Source organism: Cyprinodon tularosa, unplaced genomic scaffold (genome assembly GCF_016077235.1).
Source record: "Cyprinodon tularosa strain WSP-4 unplaced genomic scaffold, ASM1607723v1 ctg503, whole genome shotgun sequence".
Lineage (NCBI taxonomy): Eukaryota > Metazoa > Chordata > Actinopteri > Cyprinodontiformes > Cyprinodontidae > Cyprinodon > Cyprinodon tularosa.
This window is the reverse complement of record NW_024039234.1, coordinates 156,418-184,364: the sequence shown is the minus strand read 5'-3', so window position 1 is coordinate 184,364 and position 27,947 is coordinate 156,418. Positions and strand designations below refer to the sequence as shown.

Here is a 27,947-nt window from a genome sequence, read left to right as displayed (position 1 = left end):
TTTACTTCATCACAATATGCTATTATTTTGAGAAATACCTGTTCACACCTCCTGTTCAGGTACTTTTTGCTTGTGTCTTGTTGTTACTTGGTTCTCCATATGTGTTTTCCCCTGATGTCTCCTGGTTTTTGGTTTTGTGCATTTTGTTTCTGTGGTTTTTTCCCCCCATTAAATCAGCAAACTCATCTCTGTCTCCACATCTCTTCATATGGGTCCTAAACTAACTTCCACCAAACCATACACAATCAGTATCAAATAACTTCAAAAATTCAGTCACAAATCATGTCAAAAGTTGTATTTGGATAAATATCTTCAATGAAAAGTCAGTGGTCTTAAGAGATAATTAAAACATAATGTTCTTATACAGTGCATCAAAAACAGCTACAAGTGCGTAAAGAAATAATACAAAAAAGACGAATATGTTGCAGCCCAAGTTGTAAAACTTGTAAGAAAAAAAATTACATAACTTTAAAATTTAGTAATACAAAATCTTCCAGTGATATCATTTACAAACTAACTCAAATCAAACATTATATTTTTAATAAAGAATAACAGAGGGTACATAGCATGTTTGTGGTATGCATAAAAAAAAGGACTAAAAAAATGCACAAAAAAAATGGAAATCTAAATGAGTCATTTTTGCTTAAATTAAGTGCATTTTTTCTTGAATTGAGGAGGTAATTAAGACACTTTGCCAGTGGAACAAGACAATTTACATTTAAAATAAGAAAAAATGCTTTTTCTTATTTCGAGTGCATATTATCTAATGATCTTGTTTTAGGTGTAAAAATACTAATTCCATTGGCAAATTTATCTAGTCAAATTAAGGGCAAGTACACTCAATTTAAGAATTTTTTTACTTAATTCTTAAAGGTTTTTGCAGGGTGCATTTCAAAGTTGCAGCTATAGAAAAACACTTATGATTAAAATAATAAAAAAAAAAAGCTTTTTTTTTTATAAACATTTCCATTTAAGTTGATTTGACTTGGCGGAAAAAAAGAAATTGTGTGGTTGTCTACTGTGCTTCATCTACCTTTACAGACCCCAATGCTGTTTCATTGAGAATGTCTTTTTGCAAGTAAATATACTCAACTAACCTTGATGTTATTTTACACGGGACATATATTCCCCCCAAAAGCTTTTATGGAGTTTAGAACCCTAAACTATTCTATCTTTTATTAATTGCTTGATTTATTTTTGTTTTTCTACACTCCATTGTCCTCTTGCCATAGTAAATCATGAAATTTATCCAAATTATCCAATTTATCAATTTAAACAAGTTTCAATTTGCCTCGGACTAGATTTACACAGAAACCTTCGGTGCTTCCTCAGAGGCGATTACAGCGGTGTAAAAAGGTGCAGACGTGTTCTCCTGTTCATCCCCTGCGATGGTGATAGAGCAGTCGGTTTGATCGGTGGAGGTGGTAAGGTTGGAGCTGTCAGAGCCGTTGCTGTCGGACCGTGAGACAGGTTGGTACTCGCGCACAGTGCAGGCTCGCTCATTGAAGGTGCTATTAAATCCATCTTTAATAAGGCCTTTGGGGAAACGAAACCAATCCTTGAAAAGGAAAAAAATATTGTCACTTTTCCTTCCTCACTATTTATACAATAATGCATCAAATAGGTCTACAGAGATCAATGTTAAAACTATTGTTTTCATTAGGAATTCATGGTTTGTCTGACAGTGTAAAGTGAAACCTTTTTAAGGATCTCACTAATGTGCAACTAACACTTATCATCACTCAATAAGCTTCTGAAGCTACTAACCTCGACATCAGGAGAGTTCAGTACTGGCTTGGGAAGCGGAGGGATTAGGATGATTTTAACCCTGTGTGGAAATAACACAAAATATCTTCACTAATCACAAGATGTAAAATGTCAAATTGTACAAGGTATTGATATTTTTCCAAACACAAATGCACACTATTTGATTTGCAATTTGAGAATAAAGTGTGACTCATTTAACTTTACTCTAACACACTAAAATGTTTGAGCATAACAAAAATAATGTTAAGAATCTATCCGGTATCAGCCAAAACATTTTTTTTTGGAATAAATGAACCTGCATCTAATATCTCCAATATAAGCTGCCAATGGATATGCAACACTTCTATCCTTTTCCTTTTAATGCTTATGAAACATATTGGCGACTGACAAATGGCTCAGTTTTTCTCATATCTATAGTTGTTTATTGTCCTCTGAGTCACACCACTTGATCTGTCATGATTTTGCATTTTTTGGTTTGGTGTAAGTGTTCTTTTTTAGTTTTCATATGTTTCATTTCCATTTTGTGGTGTTTTTCTGGTTGTATTTGAGTTCTTATGTATTTCTTGTTTATCCTCTGTTGCCCTCTCGTGTCAGTCTTCCTCTCCTAGCTCCCTTCTAGATTCTTCTGTCCACACCTGCTTCCAATCAGTTCATTACCCCAGTCTGTTTGAAATATATACTCCTCCTCTTCAGTTCCTGCTGGTTGCTCGTCGTTTCTTAGCTCCTCTTGTGCGTTTTCCCTGACATCTCCGTTTTTTCTGTTTTGTTTTTTTTACAATTTTTGCTTCAGTTGCCACTAGTGATGGTGAGATGAAGCATCATGAGGCATTGAACCGTTTGGCCAAATTGCTTCAACGATCCCCACAGTTCATGAGGCTCCATATGAACATGTCACCACCTACTGGTGGAGTGCAGAACTACAGTTTGTAATAAAATCTGTGATTTTTTTTTTTTTTTGCAACTGTTTTTCTTTTTTCCCCCTTTTAAGTTCCCTTGAAATTATTAATGGTGGGTGTGTATAATAAAATCTTTTGTAAGTTTTTTTAAGTGTAAAATTTCTTAATTATAATAATAATAATAATAATAATAATTTAAGGTACACCGTTTTTCTGTCATTTTAGTGAAATAAACTCAAGCAGACACAAACATGATAGTTTTTCCACGTTTTTTGGTTTTAATCAGGTTGGAAGTTTTGTTCAACCAATCTTTTGGCTGCACCGACCTAATTTACCCAATCTATATTTTTACTCGGGCAAAACAATGCAAATTAGTCTCATCAGCCAAAATAATTAAGTTTAATCGAAATTTTCAAAAGTTAAAGACAGGTCTTGAACCATCAACATCTAGAGTGGGAGCCTGACTCTTACAGCTGACGCCACCTACGTAGATAGTCTGACACAGTAGAAAATACTTCTTAACACTGACGTTAACGCAGGCTTTGTCCGGTGGTTTGCTCAAATTTTGATCATTACATTGTTTATTCTAATCAAATTAGCAACTAGATTGGTTGTTTTTCCAACCAATCTATTCTTAGAATCTATCCAAACTCTATCCAGCTGAGAGGATCTCTCCTCCAAACTCCCACATCTTGACTGAACACTGAGGCTGTTTAGATGCCTGTCAAATTTCTTGCGCTCTCTGAACCGCTTCATGAAGTGGTCACGAGGCCTCGGACGTCACCAATTTTGGCCCCTACTCTAAATGAATCAAGCCTCGACACGCGCTTCGGGGAAACGCCCCCTCCATCACTCGACACACGCCTCGGCTCATCTCATAACATCACTAGTTGCCCCCCTTTGGAATATTAAATCTGGAAGAAACCACTTTCATCTCTGCATTTGGGTCCTCTTCAGGCCTTCACACAACCCGACATGATCAAGCTTCCTCTAAAATTCCAAACTACAAAATAAGTTTTACCTAAACTACATATATACCTTAACAGAAATGTAAAAGTTATATTGAGAACTCCAAAAAAGAACTGCCTGTCATACTTTATCTCTGTTTTCCCATTAGGGGATTAGAGAAAAAAAGGTAGCACAAAACAAGTAAAAGTTTTTCCTTACTCCAAAAACATAAAGGTTCATGAATTAGAATAAAAAAGCAGCATCTTTTTTCATTGAAATTTAGACAAACTGAGTGTGTTTCACCTAATTAGTCATCGTTTTCATGGACATGTGGGAAAATGAGGCTTTTAAACATAGAATTTATACTTTGTTGGAGTTTTTTTGTTTTTTTGGCAGTAATGTTTTTTACATTACTGTTCTCTATGTTTGCTCTTTTTATTTAATTTTTTTAGAGATATTAATAGCAATGTTTAATCAACTATTCTATAATACATTGATGATAGGCTCTTTTAAGTAGTAGGGTTGGTTTATTTTTCTTATTTTTCAAGTTTTCACCCAAAGAAGCAATGTGTTGAAGATGTTACCTTAAAATACATCCTTTGGCTTTCCTCCATTTGTTTTAAATATTGTGAATTGCTCAGAATACTAAAGCCATAATATTATCATATTGGCTTTCTCAGATTTCTCAGTTCCTCATTAATCTCAGAAGATCGAAGATAATAAATGTGATTAAGTTAATGATATGATCATCATTCATTCAATGAGCAAGCAGGAATATTTTTGTTAAACCTCATAGACCCAAAAAAGGAATAGTTTAGAACGATGATATATTTACTGTCAGAAAGTGGTGCACAAAAAGTTATGTGTATTATTGCCTGCAAATATCTGACTTCAGGTATACAGAAATACAGAATATATACAACAGATGATTCCAATAAAGCTGCCCTTATATCCAGCATAGAAATCGACTTTGAAAATTGGAAAAAAGGAGAAAACTTTGGAGAATTGCTGAAGGGGAGGTTTGAAAAGAATGTTCTTGTTCAGGAAAGAATACTGAGGTAAGAATAAAAGGGATGAATGATGATAAAATGAAAATAGAAGAGGGGGAAAAGAATAATGAATCCTGACATGACCTACCGTTCATTGTGCAGTAAGATCATGACCAGAAGAATGAGGGTGGTGGCACCCACAGCATACAGCACTGCTGTCCACACTGATATTCCATTATTTCTTATATTTGTGTCTGGGGAAATTTTTAATACTCTGTTAACTCATTTTTTTTCTGCATGCACATAATGCTTAGAATGAAATAAATCCTGCAGCTTTACCTGTGGTGTTATTGAATCCCCAGACCACAGGCTCGCTCCAGTCGCTCCAATATTCAGACTTTCCACAGCTTTCCTCTATTCTGCTCCTCACCTGCAGCTCATATCTGGAGCTGCTGGAGGGCAAGTTTTGGCAATAACTCTGCTTATGAAACACTGACAAAATCTATGGCAGAAAACAGTTCATGAGATGTCGGATCATTAGAAGGAATATAATGAGAAGGAGAAAACAAGCACCTCCCAGTCGTTGTTGTTGATTCTGATTCGTACTTCACTGTCGACACATTTGGGGACAGTATGGTTCCAGTAAAACCACAGGTTAAAATCAGATCCATTCTTTACCGTCACGTTGGTTGGTGGGTTTAATTTCACTAATGACAGCAGGGACATGAAGGGACAGAGAAATGTAATGTATTTATACTTTAAATTATCAAATCAAAACAGGATTCTGGATTTTTAAATATGTAAGTTCTTTAGATGAAACTTTCTTTTTTTTCCCATGGAGTTGTTCTACTACATACCTTTAGTTTTAAGCTCAAGTTCCTTCTGAAACACCTGACTGCCGTCGCTCAGTTTGGTGTAAAATGTGTCGAATCTCTGGAGTTTGGTGTAGGGACGCCTACATCCAATGTTTATTCCGTTCTCTAACAGATATTCAGCACAGCTACTTTCCTCCTCTCCTTCAAACCTGTGTAAAAATGTTCTGTTACTGAACTTTTTCTCATTCCCAATACAGTGACTCATCTAAACATTTGAAAGGTTATATTTTGGATCTAATTTGTTCTACTGGTGTTACTCCCCCGAGCCCTTCGATTATAGACATCAAGCTATCATCACTTATATCAGGCAATATTAATCTCCTCAGGAGAGCATAAAAAGTCCTGAAAACAAACTCATACAATTAAGAGAAAAGCAAAAATGCTTCTCACTATTTTTAAACAGCTCTTACATTCTTAAACAGAGTCATTAAATGATCCCAAATGTGTTTGTTATTTCTTTAACAGGTGATAACTAGATTATTATTACTTGATACATACCTGCTGGAAAAGGTGTAATTGATGTTTGGAGTCCCCTGCAGTTTCCAGGAACAGTGAACATTTTCCAGGTTAATCACTAGACAGTCCACATCTATCATAAAAACAAAGATTCAAATGTTTGATTGAACAGTGTCATGATGCATATACAGAAAAATATGTACATATGTATAAAAATCCATGACTATGTGCATTCCTTGAATAATTATATGTGAAGATTCTCAGTCATCCAGGTCACCCAAGCTTGATAAATTCAGTTTAGGCAACTGGTCGTGAAGTTTTCTAGAAGACATTTCGCCTCTCATCCAAGAGGCTTCTTCGGTTCTAACTAGTGGTGGGGAGCGCTGAGATTAATATATTCTAGGTGTAACAAAGAATTAAGGGAAACAAGCTTAGGCTCTGATCCCTCACAGTTGATTGCCAAAGAGGTCACATGGGGGGTGTTAATGATCCTAAGGGGTTCTGATGGGTCTTTAACTCTCTCGTAAGGTGAGGGCATCTGAGAGGTGAATCTTCTGGGCTTTGATCCTAAATGTGCTTTGTAAGTAGGTGAAAAGCTTGTGTCTAACACCTCCTCTGTTGAGGGATGTTTTTTCCAGGTTAACAAAGATGGCTATCTTAAACCCTTGCGCAAACCATCTTACTTCCTTTGCCAGAATATGGATGTTGTTGTCCTCAAACGAGTGTACTTTTCCTTCAGGTGTCTGTGAACCGCTGAGTCCTGTCAGTAGGATTTGACGCTCATGTGCTGAGCTGTGTCCCTGTGTAGTGGTTGCTTGGTCTCTCCAATGTTAAGGTCTGTGCATTCTTCACTATGCTGAACGGTATAAACCATGTTATTGGCCTTGTTTCTGGGTGTCTTATCTTTGGGGTGAACCAGTTTTTGTCTCAGGGTGTTGCCGGGTTTGAAGTGCACAGGGATCCGGTGCTGGTTGAAAATCCTCCTGAGTTTTTCAGAGACTCCAGCAACATAGGGAATGATGATGTTCCTTCTTCTGTTTTCTTCCCTTTCAGGAGACTTTGGAAAAGCCCATCTGGGATAACCACAGTTCTTAAGGGCTGTCCTGATTTGTTTCTGTTCTCTCATCTTCCCTCTCTTACTGGTGGGAATGGTTTTTGCTTGTGTCTGAAGGGTTCTGATGACTCCTTTTGTGTTCTAGTGGGTGGCGTGAGTCACAAACGAGGTACTGGTCAGTGTGTGTGGGTTTCCTGTAGACTTCTGTGTTGAGTTGTCTGTCTGCCATGATGTGAACCGATCAGTCCAGGAAGGCAAGGCTGTCATCTTTAACATCTTCCCGGGTGAAATTGATGTTTCGTTCCACTGCGTTTATGTGATCTGTGAACGTGTTGATATCCTTGGTCTTTATTTTGATCCATGTGTCATTCACACAACAAAACCAGTGACTGGGTTTTGTTCCCATGTGTGAGTGTAGAGCTTGGCTTTCCACTTCTTCCATCTATAAGTTCGCCACTACGGAAGACACAGGAGAGAGCATCATGCATCCATGCTTCTGCCGTAGAAAACTTAGTTGAATTAGAAGTATGTGGGGGTGAGACACAAGTCCAGAAGAGGGTAGGTGTGATCAGTGGTCAGGTTGGTCCATTCTGGCAGAGTATGGTCTTGAAGTGAACACATAATTGGAGACCCAGGTCTTATCCGTGTCCAGTTGGCTGATGTTTCTGTCCAACACTGGAGGTCCTTTATCCTCTTGGAGAAGTCCTGTGAGTTATAAAGGTCATGTGGTGTGTTGCCAACCAAAGGACCAAGGATGGAAGCGAGATGTTTGGCAATGTTGTAAGTGACTGAGAGGAGCTCCTTCCTTGTATATCTTTGGGAGGCCATAGATCCGGGGAATGGCTTAATCTGGGTACAGTAGTATTGTTGCCTGTCAATGGCTTTGTCCGTTTCTAACTGCTGAAGGCAGGTGATGACCTTCTTCTTGCAGCTGCTGGTGCAACCTTTAGTCTTTCAGAGGTGGCTGTATCACTGAAGAAGGCTTTAACTTTGGCGTGGTAGTCAGCTGTGTTAAATACAACTGTGCATCTTCCTTTGTCCACTCATAGTATTATGACATCCTTGTCTCTTTGGAGGGCTCCCCAACACTAGTTAGAACTGATGAAGCCTTTTGGCGAAACTTCTTTACGTCCAGTTGCCTGAACTGAATTTGTCCAGCTTGTCCTTACATATTTTATTTTCCTTAAATTTCTATTTGCTTTATAATCTGTAAACCTTGTAGCAAAACTATGTATTAATTTAAATAGGTATGTATGCTTTATTACAGTTGCTTTTGACTGCTTTTTAAAGAGGATCTTTCTACCCTGTTTAATAGACATCTCTCCTGTTGTGCCGAAAACAAGCTGCTGCCAAAGCAGTTTTTGGTGTCCTATTTTCACCATGATCAGGATCTTTCTCTAATTTATTTTTGTGAATTTGTTAACATCGAAGTCAGGTGTGACATTTTTAGGTGTGTAACTGGCATAGCAGCAACTGTTTTTCGGCAAAATATAGACAATTTGGCATTTCAACAGCTGAGGGAAAAGGGCAAAAAACAACAAGTATTTAGTGAAATTTATGTGTTTAAATACATTAAATCCAAAGTAATTATATTTGCATGTATCTGTTCTATATCATTGTTTTGTATTCACTTCTTGATATTCATAGGATGAGTACTTTATATCCAGATGAAGAGCACACAAAAAATATCTTAAGTCAAACAAGACTAAAATTGTTTGCGTTTTCGTGCAGCTAAAATTTGACTAAAACCTTCAACTATGAAGTGACGTAACTGTAACTAACACTAATAAGCATTTTGTCCAGAAGACTAAGACTAATGCTTCTAAAACGGTCCTGCTCTGAAGCAAAATGAATAAAGCACAATGTTAACAATTATAAACTGACAATGGAAATGAGGCAGATTAACAAATAATAAGATCACAGAACGGTCACACATTTGATAGATTGGTAGGCAAAAGTTTAGTGTTGGAGCCTAATGTTTGGTTTATGTTTGAATATTTTATTCTTTCTAGGTTACTGTTATTTCTCCGATGTAATATAAAATATGAATGTGAAATGTTTTGGTGGTTTAAAGTATGAGTTGACTTAATTATGAAATAATTAATTGTTTTGTTATATTTTTTGTTGGCTGTGCATAATTGATGCTGCTTCTAACCACTGCCCCTTCATTACAGACAGGTCACCGCAGCACCTGTGATATATTAGTGCTGGCTATTGGGGTGAGCTCCTGAATTCAGGCACGCAACTTTACAGTTTTTGACCGCTGCTGAGTGTTTTTTTTTTTTTTTTTTTTGAGTGGCTTCAAAAGAAAGAAATGAACCGATATGATCTGCCTGTTACGTAATACTGCGGAAAGAAAATCTAAGTTTATTTTTTGAAAAAAAAAACATCTCTAAGGAGAGAAGTGTGTTGGAATATATGGTCACTTTAAAATCTTTTAACAGAGCTTGAACCTGTTAGACTTGAATGGATGTGAACCGGGAGCCACGCACATCATTATTGGAAGGATTGCGCTAATAACAGCAAAAGAAAAATCATTCAAAACTGAAAGGCAATTAAAATAAACAATTCCATTTTAATTTATTTAATGGAAAGTTTTTCGTTAAAACTGCACAAGCCATTAAAAAATAAAAAATACAGACATGTTACAGCTTATTCAAACTTGTTCTTCTCATTTTTTGAATAAATATAAATCTAAAAACATGTTTAATGTGAGTGTAAAGTAAAAAGTAGCGTTAGATTGTGTTCCCCGGCAGTACAGACATGAGCAGAAACAAGCGCACATGAACCCGAGGAGAAATGGCGTCAAAGGGGATTTTCTTGTTTTTTTTATTATTTTATTTTCTGTATAGAACAGAAGTTAGGTTGAAAAGTAAATTACTGAAATCTAAAATCATCGATACATGTTTATTGTACTTGATCAATAATGGATTACTAATTTAATAAATAAAAGCTAACAGTAAGAAAACTTTTCAATTTCATCCGCCTGAAGTCTTTCAGGAAATCATGTAGACTGATAGTTTAAGCACATTTAAACTTAACTATTTAAGTCACTGCCAGTAATACAACCATATGAATATGTTTAACTAGATAAAGATGTATTTAAAAGCTCTTACCAGGTGGTTTATCAGTCATTATTTGACCAACGAGAGTGAAAAACAGAAATAACCAAGTCGACATCATGAGGCTTGATGTTTTCAGCGTCTACTTCGCTTCAGCTCTCAATTTCCGTGGTTTTTTTTTTTTTGTGGGGTTTTTTGCTTCCTGTAAGTGACACTTTCAGTACCTGTTACGCTGTAATTGTACTTCCTGAAAACTTGGTTGTGAACTGCAGTATAACATTCCACCAAGTCAATGTTTTGGGAGTCATATATCATGCTTAGAATTAATATCTTATTTAGAAAGGTACAGATCTGTCCTCAGCTTGATTCTCTAACCTCCTGGCAAGTGTGCTGCTATATATTAACACATCCATGTACATCAATATGCAAAGACACCTGAAGTTTCTGGCCTAATCACTCTGAGAGCTCATTCACAACATATACGGAAGGTCCTAAAATTTAAACTAAAGCACTGGAGCTCTCATTTGTTTCAATTACGATCAGAAAGAGTCAACAAGAAGAAAGAAACTGCAATATTGCATTAATTCTGCTGCTGGGTACTGTTGATTCAAAAGGTCACAAAGACACACTTCTCATTTGCGTATGTAATAGATAGTCATTATACAGTGATTTGTGACATGTTTATTTAGGTTGGTTGAATATTCAAAAAATTACCGTTAAAATCAAATAAACTGTTATCAAAAACTATTCTTTCACTCAAAAGTCTTTAATGAAAACTGAATTTTTGCTGCAAGTTATTATTACTTAAAACAGAGGCTTGTGGAGAAGAATCATTAATTGAGAATGAATTAAGCAAATTGATCTGTTTGTGCAATTTGGAAGATTTATAAGAGAATTTTATGCTTATCAGGATCGAACAGCAAAAGGAAGGTGCTGGATCATTACCATATTTTCACCTTTTTGCTTGAAACTCCATAGGCAGCATTGAATTGTGGACAATACATTTCACATTAGAAAAGTCCACTTTTATGTGAGCCTAAGTGTGGGTGAAGGGTTCATTGGGGACGGGGCCAAAGACAGCTCTGGAGAATTGAGACAGGCTATGTGCTCAAACCTTCAGCAGGAATTTACAATTGAAGTACATGAGGGTGGAAGGGCAGGTATTGGGACTGGGCTTAAGATGTCATGTTACTTCAGTAGAAACTTGACCAAGCAGGATACCATGTGAATTCGGAGGGGGAAAAAAACGTATTTTTTATGTTACAGTGTTTTAGTTAGAACCGAATAAGTGATATGGTGTATATACTGCACTCTATACTTGACGAATAAGTAAAAACTGCAATACATAAGAGCTACAAATAAAACCTTTATTTAACATATTTCAGTTCAATCTCCCAGAAGTCTCAGAAAATCAGATAGCAACTCTCGCATGCAGCTGCCTATTGATGTTAAAGTTATTATGCAGTCTGGTTATTCCACCTGCATTCAGCTTTTCAGCACCTCTTTTTTTCACTTCTGACTGCATTTTACATAGACCTTTTGCCCCCATAAACAACCTTCACTTTAATTTGGGCAACCAAAAGAGTTATGTCTGAAATTTTAAAATAAAAAATTGTGTACTAGTTTATCTACTGAGTTACATGGCAAACTTTGGGTAGAACATTAAATCTGGTTTCAGTTAAAGTGTCCTTAAAAAGGAGTTTTCTTATGACTCTTTGAATAACTCAGTCATTGAAGATTAGGCTTCAAAAATATCAGAAAAGTGGTTAAATGGGGCAGGATCAGTTACAGGAAACTAGGAAATGTTTAGACCCTTAGTGATGGTCAAGTGCAAAATATGTAATTCGTTACCTAGCGTTTCTGATTACCTGATCCTGACTTGTTCTTTTTCTCAAACACTGAGCCTACCTGTACTCATCGGATCTCGGTGGTGAGAGTGTTTTAGCATTACCTTAGTGTTTCTGATTACATTATCCTGGTCTGCCTCTCAACCACTGAGCCTGCCTGTTCCTGTTCTGATCTATTTGCCTGACCTGGCTTGGGATTCCTGGACCTCTGAACCTGCCTGTACTTGTTCTGATCTGTTTGACTGACCTGGCTTCGGACTCCTGGAACTCTGACCCTGCCTGTACCTGTTCTGATCTGTTTGCCTGACCTGGCTTCGGACTCCTGGAACTCTGAACCTGCCTGTACCTGTTCTGATCTGTTTGCCTGACCTGGCTTCGGACTCCTGAAACTCTGAACCCGCCTGTACCTGTTCTAATCTATTTGCCTGACCTGTATTCAGTCTCCTGATTTTTCTCCAGGGCTGCAGCATCTGGGATACTCTGGGTGGCAACCGCCGCATCTTATTGGCAGCCCACTGGCTGAGTCATATATTGTTCTCTGGGCATGGACTGAAAAATTGATTTATTCTCCTCGTTATTATAGGAGAATAAGAATAATCCTAGATATCTTTTTAATACAGTTGCCAAACTCACCCAGAGCCATAGCTCTGTTGAACCATCCATTCCACTTGCTCTCAGCTGTAATGATTTTAGGATATTCTTTATAAATAAGATTGATCTTATTGAAAATAAGATCATAAGCACTCCTCTAAAAACAATTGGTTTATCTCTGGAAGGGAAGGCAGCATCTGAGGTAGCCATAGAATCTGAACCGGGTTTAGACTGCTTTGATCCAGTTAATCTTACAAAGTTAGCATAACTTGTCTTCATCCAAGCCTCCAATTTGTACAGGTTATTTTAGGAGGTATTCCCTTTGATCTTCTCCATTTTAGATGTGATTAATCTATCTCTGTTACAGGGATATGTACCAAAGGCTTTTAAGGTTGCTGTAATTAAACCTTTACTTAAGACATTTACTCTTGACCCAGACAATTTGGTCAATTATAGACCTATATCCAATCTTCATTTCTTATCTAAAATTCTTAAGAAATTAGTTACCAAATAAGTGTGCAATCACTTACACCATAATGAACTTTTTGAAGAGTTTCAGTCTGGCTTTAGAGCTCATCATAGCACTGAAATAGCTCTGGTGAAAGTCACTAATGACATTCTCATGGCCTCAGATAATGGACTTGTATCTGAACTCGTCCTGTTGGATCTCAGTGCTGCATTTGATACAGTTGATCATGATATTCTTTTGGAAAGACTTGAATATTTTATTGGAATTAAAGGAACAGCACTAGACTGGTTTAAATCTTAACTATCTGATTGATTTCAGTTTGTTCATGTTAATGACAAATCTTCCTCATGCTCAAGGGTTTCCTCTGGAGTACCACAGGGATCAGTGCTAGGACCAATTCTCTTTTATATATGCTCCCAATCGGTAGAATTATTAGACAGCATGGGATTAATTTCCACTGTTATGCTGATGATACCCAGCTATATCTGTCTATAAATCCAGATGAAGGCATGTCTTGAAAACATAAAATCCTGGATGACTTAACTTTCTGCTTCTGAATGCAGACAAAACAGAAGTTATAGTCTTTGACCAGAATCGTTGAAAAAGAATCTGATTAGTCAGCCACTTAATTTGAATGGAATTAAACTGATATCAGATAATAAAGTAAACATTCCTGGTGTTATTTTTGATCAGGACCTGTGATTTAAATCCAATATCAAAGAGGTTTCTAGAATTTCCTTCTTTCAGCTGCGGAATATTGCCAAAATTAGAAATATCCTGTCCAGGGGTGATGCTGAGAAACTAGAAACTAGGACGTAGGGACCGCTATATCATCATTCTGCTTCATTTTATCTCTATTCTGCCACTCTGCAGACTCTGTTAGTTCAATCTGTAATGCTATGCTTATTCTGCTTTTTCTCATAGTAGCTTCATCTGGTCTATTCCTGTTTGGCTGTGACACCATCCTGGAGAGATATATCAGCCGTGCTGCTGCCATCAACACCTTGCCTGTTTTTCAGTGTAGTCCTGTTTCTCTGACTGTGACTGGCTGGATGTGCTCTCTTCATCCTTTGACATGGGAGCTGGATCAGAGCTTGTCTGCCTGGCTGTGTGTTTTGTAGACTGGGCCGCCTTTTACAGCTGCTTTTTGTATCTCTGCTTCTGTCTCCTTGAACCCCAGTCAGCCTCGGCAGATGGCCGCTCACACTGAGCCTGGTTCTGCTGGAGGATTCTCCCTGTTCAAAGGGAGTTTTTCCTCTCCACTGTCGCTACAAGCATGCTGAGTGTGAGGGATTGCATTCGAGTCAATGAAACGATGCAATCAACTGGTTTTCCTTAGATAGAAAACTGAATCGTTTTGACTGTGTGATCTTGTGAAATGTAAGGTGCCTTGAGATGACATGTGTTGTGAATTGGTGCTATTTAAATAGTGAATTGAATTGAAACTATTAAACCAGGTTAGTGACTCACATTCATAATCTTCCTCCTTATTTGTTAAGATTTTCAATCATTTTATTGTTGTTTCTACTAGCAAACTAGCATGTTTAGCCTGAAGAATAAAAGAGGAGGAAAAAGAAAGAGGGATTAGAAATATCAATCAACAAAATTTGGTCTTGAATTTTTTTTAATAAAAAGAAAAATAGCAAGATAACATCAAGTATTAAAAAACTGGGTAAGCAACGGACATTTAATATAACGGATATAAGCAATAAAATTAAGAACCAGTTATAAAAGATTAAACTCAACGGTGAATATTTGCAAAACCTTAAAACATGCATCACTGAAAGTACAGTGATACAGTGATACAATGATTACATTTATAATAAAAAATACATTCATATAATATCTTTCAGTCTCTCAGCTTCAACATAGATAAAAATGTTATTTGAAAGAAGTAAAATAAAAAAGTGGTTTGTAATTTGTTTGTAGGCCTCTTCATAAATCCCGCTTCAAAATATCAAAAACTAGAACCCACTTTTTGAACGTGTCCTCAATATAAACCAACCTGCTAAGAAACCCTTTTTTAGACTATTTTTCAAGGTTCAAAGCATCTTTCTGCAACTATATTTAGATCAGAAATCCTGATGCTATCATACATGGGTCACAAATTACTCAAAAACCCTGATGCATGACCTTTTATTTCCAGTTTACTTGCTTGATTTCTTCATGTTTTTCTAAACTCCAGCTATTGTCCTATTCCTACAGTATGTCAGGACATTTGTCCAATAACAAAAAGAAGAATAGTTCCAATTTGATAGATCAAAATTTGCCTCAAACAACATTTACACCGAAGCCTTCAGCCCTGCCCCATCCCCTGCGATGGTGATAGAGCAGTTGGTTTGATCTGTGGAGGTGGTAAGGTTGGAGCTGTCAGAGCCGTTGCTGTCGGACCGTGAGACAGGTTGGTACTCGCGCACAGTGCAGGCTCGCTCACTGAAGTTGCTATTAAATCCATCTTTAATAAAGCCTTTGGGGAAATGAAACCAATCCTTAAAAAAAAAAGAAAAAAGGTCATTTTCTTGCATCATCATTTATACATTTATTACATCACATATGAAAAAAGAGATGAAAGAGTTTTTTGTTGTTTTTTTTGATCAGGAATTCATGGTTTGTCTGACAGCGTAAATTGAAACCTGTGTAAAGATATTTAGTAATGTGCCACTACAGGTGCTGGTCATAAAATTAGAATATCATGAAAAAGTAGATTGATTTCAGTAATTCCATTTAAAAAGTGAAACTTGTATATTATATTCATACATTACATACAAACTCATATATTTCAGATGTTTATTTTGTTTAATTTTGATGATTACAAATGACAACAAATGAAAATCTCAAATTCATCATATCAGAAAATTAGAATATTACTGAAGACCAATAAAAACAAAGGATTTATAGAAATGTTGGCCAACTGAAAAGTATGAACATGAAAAGTATGAGCATGTACAGCACTCAGTATTTAGTTGGGCCTCCTTTGGCCTGTATTACTGCAGCAATGCGGCGTGGCATGGAGTCGATCAGTCTGTGGCACTGCTCAGGTGTTATGATAGCCCAGGTTGCTCTAATAGTGGCTTTTAGCTCTTCTGAATTGTTGGGTCTGGTGTATTGCATCTTCTTCTTCACAATACCCCATAGATTTTCTATGGGGTTAAGGTCAGGAGAGTTTGCTGGCCAATTAAGAACAGGGATACCATGGTCCTTCAACCAGGTACTGGTAGCTTTGGCACTGTGTGCAGGTGCCAAGTCCTGTTGGAAAATGAAATCTGCATCTCCAAAAAGTTGGTCAGCTGCAGGAAGCATGAAGTGCTCTAAAACTTCCTGGTATGTGGCTGCGTTGACCCTGGACCTCAGAAAACACAATGGACCAACACCAGCAGATGACATGGCACCCCAAACCATCACTGACTGTGGAAACTTTACACTGGACTTCAAGCAACGTGGATGAAGTGCCTCTCTTCTTTTCCTCCAGACTCTGGGACCTTGATTTCCAAAGGAAATGCAAAAAAATTACTTTCATCAGAGAACATGACTTTGGACCACTCACCAGCAGTCCAGTCCTGTTTCTCTTTAGCCCAGGCAAGACGCTTCTGACGCTGTCTGTGGTTCAAGAGTGGCTTGACACAAGGAATGCGACAGCAGAAACCCATGTCTTTCATACGTCTGTGTGTGGTGGTTCTTGAAGCACTCACTCCAGCTGCAGTCCACTCTTTGTGAATCTCCCCCACATTTTTGAATGGGTTTTGTTTCACAATCCTCTCCAGGGTGCGGTTATCTCTCTTGCTTGTACACTTTTTTCGACCACACCTTTTCCTTCCCTTCGCCTCTCTATTAATGTGCTTGGACACTGAGCTCTGTGAACAGCCAGCCTCTTTAGCGATGACCTTTTGTGTCTTGCCCTCCTTGTGCAAGGTGTCGATGGTCGTCTTTTGGACAACTGTCAAGTCAGCAGTCTTCCCCATGATTGTGTAGCCTATAGAACTAGACTGAAAGACCATTTAAAGGCTTTTGCAGGTGGTTTGAGTTAATTAGCTGATTAGAGTGTGGCACCAGGGGCCATCAATTTTGAACCTTTTCACAATATTCTAATTTTCTGATATGATGAATTTGAGATTTTCATTTGTTGTCATTTGTAATCATCAAAATTAAACAAAATAAACATCTGAAATATATGAGTTTGTATGTAATGTATGAATATAATATACAAGTTTCACTTTTTAAATGGAATTACTGAAATCAATCTACTTTTTCATGATATTCTAATTTTATGACCAGCACCTGTAATACTTGTGTCATTCAATCAAAACAAAATGCGATTATAAAGGTGAATTCATCCTTAAACACAAAACATCGTTCCATTTTCCATCACGCTTATCCCTGCTGGGGCCACGAGGGGTGCTGGTGCCTATCTCCAGCTGTCAATAGGCGAGAAGCGGGGTACACCCTGGACAGGTCGCCAGTCCATTGCAGGGCAACACAGAGACAAACAACCATACAGAAGCCAAATAACCTGTGGGAGGAAGCCAGAGTACCCAGAGAGAACTCATGCATGCACAGGGAGAACATGCAGACTCCATGCAGAAAGACCCTGGGCCAGGAATCGAACCCAGAACCTTCTTGCTGCTCCACTGTGAGATGTCATGAGTTAATTTCTCCCTTGCTTTTCTCTTGAAAGGAAGGAAACCCTTTCATATCTAAATATAATTTTACCATAGCATTTCTTTGTAGATACTATATCATAGATGCTTTTCCATAGGTTCAGGTTCATGTAACCCAAGCTTTGCTAGACTGCAGCAAGAAACAAACAAACAGGATGAAATATTAATCTTGTAGATTACCTCAACATCAGGAGAGTTCAGTACGGGCTTGGGAAGTGGAGGGATTAGGATGATTTTAATCCTGTGTGGGGATAACACACAATTTCATACAAACCGGCATACATTACAGGCATTGGTATTTTACTGAATTGTAGTAATTGGCTTCTTTGTCTGAACACAAGATAGTACATAGAATATTACACATCCGATTAAATACAGTACAGGTATTTTTCTCTACCACAAATGTGCATTATTTGACTATTTTTTGCATAGTGAAGACATGTTTAAGTGTTACAATGAACTGTTCATTTCTGTATTTAATGATAATAATTAAATAATTGTGGGGTTAAGGGTTCTGCTCAGGCTCCCAGAGTGGAGGCTGTCGGGATTGAACCAGTTATTTGCAGCCTTCTCAGAGCACAAGTGCACTGCTCTAACCAGCCAACACTCCCCTTTATTCCCATTGGGAAATTTCAGTTACAGGTTTCAGATTTAAAAAGCAATAGGAAGGTAGAATAAAAATAAGCAAAAAGCAAGTAAAAGTTGAAATATATAAACAGTTCAGGAACAAAATAGATAGATAGATAGATAGATAGATAGATAGATAGATAGATAGATAGATAGATAGATAGATAGATAGATAGATAGATAGATGGATAGATAGATAGATAGAATATTTATCTTAAACATCTAAAACATATATATAGATCTATTTTGTAACGTTTTACATTTTAATTAAAAATTAAGTAATTAAAAAAAATGTTTTTGTTTTAATCAGTGTCACTGGATGTGGGGCTGCGCCCTAGCGCTCTCTATAGGCCAGCACCATAGATAGATAGATAGATAGATAGATAGATAGATAGATAGATAGATAGATAGATAGATAGATAGATAGATAGATAGATAGATAGATAGATAGATTGAAATCGTTTTTGAAAAAAACATGCAAACATACACATTTTTTACATAAAGAAAAACATTTCTTTGGTTGTTATTATTATAAATTAATGTTATATTATTTGTTTTTGTTTTTTTTACTAAAGTTAGCATGAATTAGAAAAAAAACCAAAACCATGTTTTTTTCATATGCTTACCTGGTCAATGTGTGGTAAAGTGGTTACATTTAATATTTTAAGTATTAGAGATTTAATGTGTATAGTATATCACTCCGTGGTTGCATATAATATATTATTTTATGATGTCATTTATTGTAATTGGTTTTACTTTTTTTTTTCTTTTCTCCGTTTCATTCAAAAAGACAAGTGTTGTGAATTAGCCATGGCTACAGGCGCTGTGATGCTGTGATGCAGACATCAGATTATTTCTCATATAATCATCTATGTTTATCTGTCTCTACAAAATACTGTACACCAAATATAAAACATGCAGTTTTCACTGCATGAGGTTTAACAGCGAAAAAAATGCAATAAAGATAGTAAGAAAAATATTACTGATTAAAGCAACAATTTATTTGACCAAAACTTAAAGAATAAAATGACTGTAATAAAAAAATAATACCTGAATAATTTAATATATTTAAATTTTCTGTAAAATGTACATTTATATTTTAGATGAAAATTTGGTTTGAATTAAAATGACAAAATAAAAAAGTAATGAATCCTGACATGACCTACCGTTCACTGTGCAGTAAGATCATGACCAGAAGAATGAGGGTGGTGGCACCAGCAGCATACAGCACCACTGTCCACACTGATATTCCATTATTTCTTATATTTGTGTCTGGGAAAATGTTTAATGTTCTGTTAACTCAGATTTTTTTCTGCATGTGCAAAATGTTTAGTATGGAAAATTTAATCCTGCAGCCTTACCTGTGGTGTTATTGAATCCCCAGACCACAGGCTCGCTCCAGTCGCTCCAATATTCAGAGTCTCCACAGTCTCTCTTTAATTTGCTCCTCACCTGCAGCTCATATCTGGAGCTGCTGGAGGGCAAGCTTTGGCAATAACTCTGCTTATGAAATACTGACAAAAGCTATAGCAGAAAACAGTTCATGAGATGTCAGATCATTAGAAGGAATATAACGAGAAGGAGAAAATACGCACCTCCCAGTCGTTGTTGTTGATTCTGATTCGTACTTGACTTTCTACATATTTGGTGGCAGTATGGTTCCAGTAAAACCACAGGTTAAAATCAGATCCATTCTTTACCGTCAGGTTGGTTGGTGGGTTTAATTTCACTAATGACAGCAGCGACATGAAGGGACAGAGAAATGTAATGTAATTTAAATTATTAAATCAAAACAGGATTCTGGATTTTTAAATATGCAAGATTTTTAGAAGAAACTATTTATTTTTTCACGGAGTTGTTCTATTACCTACCTTTAGTTTTAAGTTCAAGTTCATTCTGAAACACCTGACTGCCGTCGCTCAGTTTGGTGTAAAATGTGTCGAATCTCTGGAGTTTGGTGTAGGGACGCCTACATCCAATGTTTATTCCGTTCTCTAACAGATATTCAGCACAGCTACTTTCCTTCTCTCCTCTAAACCTGTGTAAAAATGTTCTGTTATTCAACTAGATTAAACTCATAATAATTGTAGCTATGACAAGGTCACATACTATATTAGAAAGAATCTGTGGTGTGACTTTTGGCGGCTAGTGGTTGTTTTACGAATGTGTGGAACATATTACCCTTAAGAATACAATAGCGCAAATTGAACTGCAAACATTTAACTATGTTGCTAATATACCTCATACTCACCAGAAGTACATATTAAAGCATACTTGCCAAAGAGAGAAGTAAATTTTTTTGTGGAAAACTAAGGCCTTACCAAAATAAAACAAATAGAGTTTTGAATTTAGGTTAAGGGTCGGCAACCTGCAGCTAGTAGAGCCACATGTGGCTTCTTACATTACCCAATGTGGCTCTAAATTACTTTATTGAAGTAATTTTCTTTTTTTATTGTAAAGGCCAATAAAGAAAGCTTGGGTGTTTTTTCATGGGATACATGAAAAAAACACATGCATTTGTGCAGTCATTGAAAACAGATATGTGAGAAACAATATAAGTAATTTTGAAAATGTTTGTCCTGTAAACTATTTGGGTTTTCATTACTTAGCATTTTTGCCACAGCTCTGTGTTTCAGAACATTAATCGAGTAAGTCAAACATGCATAAACACCATACTAAGTTTTAAACACCAAAAGCAGATGTAGAAATAAAGATTTTTGTAGTTAAAGGTATAGAGGACAACCTTTTATTTCCGGGTGGATCACCTAAATAAGTGGTCCTCCTAACTGTCAATCATTCTGGTGATATGCTTACGTAAGGCTGTCGAACGTGCTTGTCGCCAGTTAGCTCTTTTTCTTTGCATGCTCACTTTCAGGCGTATATGTGTGGTGAGCTACAGTTTCAGACAGTCATTGAAGCTCACCTTTCTCACCGTGGTTATTTGAAAATGCCCTAGGGTTGTAAGAAAAAAAGTGTCTAGGCAGGTATATCCCAGAATGTTTTTCGATGAGAGCTCCCCATTGCAAAGCATTTTGGGAATTGCTGTCATATCGGCCAGCAGTCGCCATAGACTGCTGCTACCCGACACCGGCGGCTAATAACAAAGATAGTGCAGTCACAGTGCTGTTGAGGAGGAGTTACGTGATCATCAGAGATCATCTGTCTGAACGGTCAGTTAAGTTCAGTATAAAGTCCACTACATAGTCCCCAATCTATATTGTGATTGAAGGATGTATGGGTTAGAGCGGGCGTTCAAACTCAGTAAGCTTGTATGAGCTATGGGAACAGCAACTTTTAAACAGGAGAAATGGGCTTGTGTATCGTGCACGTTTAATAGGTGTTCCCTCTTGGGAGCAGGTACAGGGTTGTGCATGTGCATTTGTTTTTTTCAAGTGGACAGAGTGGTTCTTTGCGAAAAAGAAACTTTACAAAAATTGTCCACAATACCTTTAAGAGAAAAAAAACATACTCCTAACATCCTCTCCATGTGTATAAAGGGACCCTTTCTACTATTACAAAAACAAAGCTACAGTTTATCACACCTGAGTTTACTTCTCTAGCCACAACCAGGCCTGGTTACTTCCAAACCTGTCAAGAAATCGCTCAAATAAGATCTGCTGTCAAAGTAAAGTATAGCGAAAATTCCTTGTAAGCTATATCAAGCGAAGATCTAAGGAAATTCAGAATTAAAAAACATTAGAAATAAAGGGTTAGAAAAATCTTCAGGACTCCACCAAATCCCACTGAGAGACATTACCAACATATGGAGAAAACATCCAACGGTGGGGAATCTTTCTATGAGCTGCCAGCTGACCAGTATCAACTCCTTCAAAAGGAATCCAAAAAAACTGCAGGCCTCACTTGAGTCTCTTAAAGGTATAGTGGGGGATTTTCTTTTTCTGGGTGGATCATCAAAATAAGTAGTCCTTCTAATTGCCAATCATTCGTCTGATATGTTTACGCAAGGCCATCCTACGTGCTCATCTCCATTTTCATTTACCTGTGGTGAGTCTGACATAGTGAAAAAATTGCAAATCTTTTGGAAAGTAAGCTTGTAAGAGCGATGTAAACAGCAACTTTTAAACAGAGCATGCATGAGGATAAATGGATTTTTTTAATAGGCGTTCCCTCTTGGGAGCGGGTACAGCACTGTGCATGTGCATTTTATTTTTTAAATGGAGAGGGCAGGTTTTTTAGAAAACTTGCGCAAAATCCTCCACTATAGCTGTAATTAATGTCAGTGTTTATGCTTCACTATGACATTCAGGCTTGTCTCAATATTTCCAGAACATGATCCCACAGACATCTGTGGACAAACTTTTTTTTAGAAAGAGTGTATGCCCATAACATCTATTGTAAATGGAGCCCTACATGTTAAAAATAGGAACAACAGCACATAACCGCCACTTTATTAAACCCTGTTTTGATAAATAGAACCATGAGTTCCTGAAGAATTCCTGAGCAAGAACCTCCAGCCATCTGTAACTAATCTCAACCTGAAATGAACCTGTGATCTGCAGCAGAACAATGACCCCAAACACAAAGCAGGTTCAACTCTCTAATCAAGATTTTTAGATCCTAGTTAAAGGCCTGACCTGAATCCTATTCAGTTTCTATGGCATTACCTTCAAAAGCCTGTTTATACCTTCCATTCTGTCTGAAATACATCAAGGAGTGGGATAAAATTACCAAAGCTTTTTCACAACAGCTAAGGTAGGTAATTATTGATGCTAAATACTTTTAATAAACTGTTTGGAGAAACTATTTAAAAGGATATCAAATTTATGTTATATTTTTGAACTCAATACCACTGAATGCTTTGTAGGTTTAGCTCTTTTAGCATGATGTATCTCCAGCTTTAAATAGAACTTAGCTTCTAGCCAGAAGTATTTTTATTATCATGAGCATAATAAGTATCTCACCTTCAGAAAAACAACACCTTTAAAAAAGCAGCAGCTTCTATTCTGAACTTTATAGCGTAATCAGCCACAAGAATAAGTATATCAGTAAGTATCAAATAGACCCGGTCATCAATATCTTTGTTCTTTGTCACAAATTTAAGCCATTTTAGTCGACACGTCTTTTTTTCACACTGGCTATTTTGCTTCTTCTGTGTTCTTTTTTGTTTTACTTATGCTTTGTTTGGGTTTCTTTACTAAATTATTAAATAATATTGAAAACTGTGACTAGTGATTCCAAGTTTAATGATTATACATTTAGCAAGATTTCCCTGCATTTAGCTTAAGTTGACTGAGTTTTTATCTTTAAATGCTTTTAAGTTGAAAGTGAAAGAATTTGAAGCAGCCTCATGATCTGTAATTGTTTTACTTGATATAATTTTTTACTTGTTATGTACCTGTCATTTTAATGTATCTATGTTTAATGTATCTTATGTAACTTTGCTGCCTCTTGACCAGGACTCCCTTGAAAAAGAGGTTTTTAATCTCAATGGGATTTTTTCCCCCTGGTTAAATAATTTAAAAAAAAAGTCTAACACCCTGCTAACTCTGAAAGGCTGATAAAGAGTAACATTTCCACAGCATAATTCTCCCATCACCATATTTGATCATAAGGACTGTGTGTGTTTAAAGTATTGCAAGGCAGACTCTATTTACTAGTGCCCCAAGGTGGTCAACCATTATTTTATATTAGTATAACAGTAAAAAATATATATTTTTTATTTTTTTATTGTTTATTTGATTGTTATTTAACAAAGTCAAAACAGTGACCTCAAATATTTTTTTTGTTAGTTCCTCTATGTTGTTACTAGACTATTACCACTAGATACATACCGGCTGGAAAAAGTGTAATTGACGTCTGGAGTTTCCTGCAGGTTCCAGGAACAGTTAACATATTCCAGGTTAATCACAACACACTGCAGATCTATCATAACACAAACATATTGAACAGTTTCATGATACATATGGACAAAAATGTGTACAGCTGCAAATATATAACCTAGAAGTCAAATTCACATTATTATGTAAATTTTTTAACATATGTATTTGTTTCTTTCTTCATTTTTTCCTCTTCAAACCTTTGCATTGATAAATACCTTATCTATGCATTCAGCATAGATAAGGTATGCTGCAAACACTACTATATTATGCTATACTATACTTTTTTTAAACTGTCACAAGTACAGAGTAATGAAATTCACTCTGCATTTAACCAATTCCCTTGGAGAGCAGTGGGCTGCCATTGTGCAAAAAATTGATTATAAAAAATGTTAAGATATACAATAATGTCCTAAACAGCATGCCACACTATTTCTGTCATATTTGTCACAATTGTCCCATATATCCATATATATAGATATATAAAGAGGAATATAATCATATATATATTGTCTTTTCCAAGAATATATATATATATATATATATACATACATACATATAAAAAAATATATATGTAATTATGTATATTTTATCATACATATATATATAGTTATATATATATAAATATATGAATATTTTATTATATATATATATGTTTGGATGTACTGTATATGTATGTATGTATATGTATATATTAGTTATAAAAAATGTAAATATATACAATAATGTCCTTAACAGCATGCCGCACTATTTCTGTCATATTTGTCCCAATTGTCCCTTATATCCATATATATAGATATATAAGGAGGAATATAATCATATATATATATATATTGTCTTTTACAAGAATATATATATATAATTCTGGAAAATTTATAATATATATATATAGTTATAGAAAATGTTAATATATACAATAATGTCCTAAACAGCATGTCACATCATTTCTGTTCCCATATGCATCTACATTTCTATATTATCGATATATAGATATATAAAGATGAATATAATCATATATATTTTCCCCCCAGTATATATATATATATATATATATATATATATATATATATATATATATATATATATATATATATATATATATATATATATATATATATATATACACTATATTGCCAAAAGTATTTGCTCACCTGCCTTGACTCACATATGAGCTTAAGTGACATCCCGTTCCTAATCCATAGGGTTCAATATGACGTCGGTCCACCCTTTGCAGCTAGAACAGCTTCAACTCTTCTGGGAAGGCTGTCCACAAGGTTTAGGAGTGTGTTTATGGGAATTTTTGACCATTCTTCCAGAAGCGCATTTGTGAGGTCGCACACTGATGTTGGACGAGAAGGCCTGGCTCTCAGTCTCCGCTCTAATTCATCCCAAAGGTGTTCTATCGGGTTGAGGTCAGGACTCTGTGCAGGCCAGTCAAGTTCATCCACACCAGACTCTGTCATCCATGTCTTTATGGACCTTGCTTTGTGCACTGGTGCACAGTCATGTTGGAAGAGGAAGGGGCCAGCTCCAAACTGTTCCCACAAAGTTGGGAGCATGGGATTGTCCAAAATGTCTTGGTATGCTGAAGCATTCAGAGTTCCTTTCACTGGAACTAAGGGGCCAAGCCCAGCTCCTGAAAAACAACCCCACACCATAATCCCCCCTCCACCAAACTTTACACTTGGCACAATGCAGTCAGACAAGTACCGTTCTCCTGGCAACCGCCAAACCCAGACCCGTCCATCAGATTGCCAGATGGAGAAGCGCGATTCGTCACTCCAGAGAACACGTCTCCACTGCTCTAGAGTCCAGTGGCGGCGTGCTTTACACCACCGCATCCGACGCTTTGCATTGCACTTGGTGATGTATGGCTTGGATGCAGCTGCTCGACCATGGAAACCCATTCCATGAAGCTCTCTGCGCACTGTTCTTGAGCTAATCTGAAGGCCACATGAAGTTTGGAGGTCTGTAGTGATTGACTCTGCAGAAAGTTGGCGACCTCTTCGCACTATGCGCGTCAGCATCCGCTGACCCCGCTCCGTCAGTTTACGTGGCCTACCACTTCGTGGCTGAGTTGCTGTCGTTCCCAAACACTTCCATTTTCTTATAATACAGCTGACAGTTGACTGTGGAATATTTAGGAGCGAGGAAATTTCACGACTGGATTTGTTGCACAGGTGGCATCCTATCACAGTTCCATGCTGGAATTCACTGAGCTCCTGAGAGCGACCCATTCTTTCACAAATGTTTGTAAAAACAGTCTGCATGCCTAGTTGCTTGAATTTATACACCTGTGGCCATGGAAGTGATTGGAACACCTGATTCCAATAATTTGGATGGGTGAGCAAATACTTTTGGCAATATAGTGTATATATATATATATATACATATATATATAACTGAGGACATTAACATGCGATACTTGATAATAATTTTAAGTATCAAAAACATCAGCAGGCAAATTTTAGTATGAATTGGTACACTATATAATCAAGGTTTGGGTATTTAAGCATCATGGCAATCAGAGGTGGTTTTAGAAAGTTTTTAAAGGGATGACTGAATGCATAAAGGCCACCAGTATAGTATAGTATAGTGTTTTAAAGTGTTTTGCTATAAAGTGCAAAAGATGTAAGTTAAAATGAAAAATAGATTAAAAATATTAAAGCTTTACAGTTGTATTTTTTTTCCAAGTGAAATAATTTCATAAGTGTCCATTGCTCCCTCAATATATCATACTGTTATATTACTGTTACTGTATAGTGTCTTTTTAAGCATTTTTGCATATAGATATAGAAAATAAGCTAATGGAAGAGTAAAGAGATAAAGAGTTACTTTCAATCATTTGACATTTAGATGACATTTTACTGCTGTACAAACATGAACTAGTACAATCGCACCTGTTTTAGGGATGTTTGCCATTTTGTTTAAATTATGAAATAAAAAAATCTCTGAAAAAGGTTTATATGCATGTGCTTTGTTCGTTAAGTAATAGTAAAAATTGGATTAATAATAATAAATAATAACACACATTTTGATTTGATCTACCAGAAGTTTTTCAGGAAATGTGGTAACTTTATAGTTCAGGCATACCCAAAGTAGATTATCAAAGTTATGTTAATAAAACAACCATATGAGTATAAATAAAAGGTAAAATAAGTATTTCAAAGCTCTTACCAGGAGGTTTTTTAGCCATTATTTGCCCAACAAGAGTGAGAAACAGAAACAGTCTAGTCGACATCGTGAGAGACTGAGACGTAATGACTTTAGTGTCTACTTCCGTTTTTTTTACAAAGTAAACCATGTGGTTTTCTGTTTCATGGCATGCATGCCTGCTGTGTGTTATTTATGGTCCCTGATAGACAAGTTCTACATAACAGCAACCATAGTTCCACCTTTTGATTAACAACTATTACTGATTAGTTTATCTTATCTAGTAAACATCTGTCCTCAGCATTGTTCTCTAACCTCCTGCTAAGTGTGCTGCCACATATTAAACATCTACATCAAAATGTAGACACAACTAAAGTGTGTCGCCTATTGAAAAACATCTTGATGATCCCCAAAGCTTTTTATAGAAATAATCTTTAGAATAATGAGACAAAAGTAAAACTCTCTGGAAAGCATTAATCCACTAAAATCTAATGTAAAACTAAAAGTATTTCAAAAGGGAACATATCAACAGTCGAACATGTATGAAACATGAGTTCCTTCTTTTAGGCACACAAGAAACTCCACTTTTAAAAGGCTTATAAAAACAGATAAGATCAGATAAGATAGACGTTATTGATCTCGCAGTGGAAAGATTCACTAGTCATATCGGTTCAATAGTCAAAAGAAAGTGCGAAAAGTAAGAAAAGGTATATGGGGTATA

At 36.4% G+C, this 27,947-nt stretch overlaps 1 protein-coding gene across 1 annotated transcript; it reads right to left on the bottom strand.

Annotated features, from left to right (window-relative positions):
- Window positions 1-962: 962 nt before the first annotated feature.
- Window positions 963-27,322, bottom strand: LOC119795202 (cytokine receptor common subunit gamma-like). The gene is made up of 8 exons (XM_038303063.1): window positions 27,251-27,322; window positions 24,029-24,119; window positions 5,458-5,624; window positions 5,174-5,307; window positions 4,940-5,102; window positions 4,749-4,854; window positions 1,768-1,828; window positions 963-1,558 (listed from the first exon to the last, which is right to left on the bottom strand). Exons 1-8 carry the CDS (start codon window positions 27,312-27,314, stop codon window positions 1,304-1,306), a joined length of 1,041 nt encoding a protein of 346 aa, XP_038158991.1. The 5' UTR covers window positions 27,315-27,322; the 3' UTR covers window positions 963-1,303.
- Window positions 27,323-27,947: the final 625 nt, after the last annotated feature.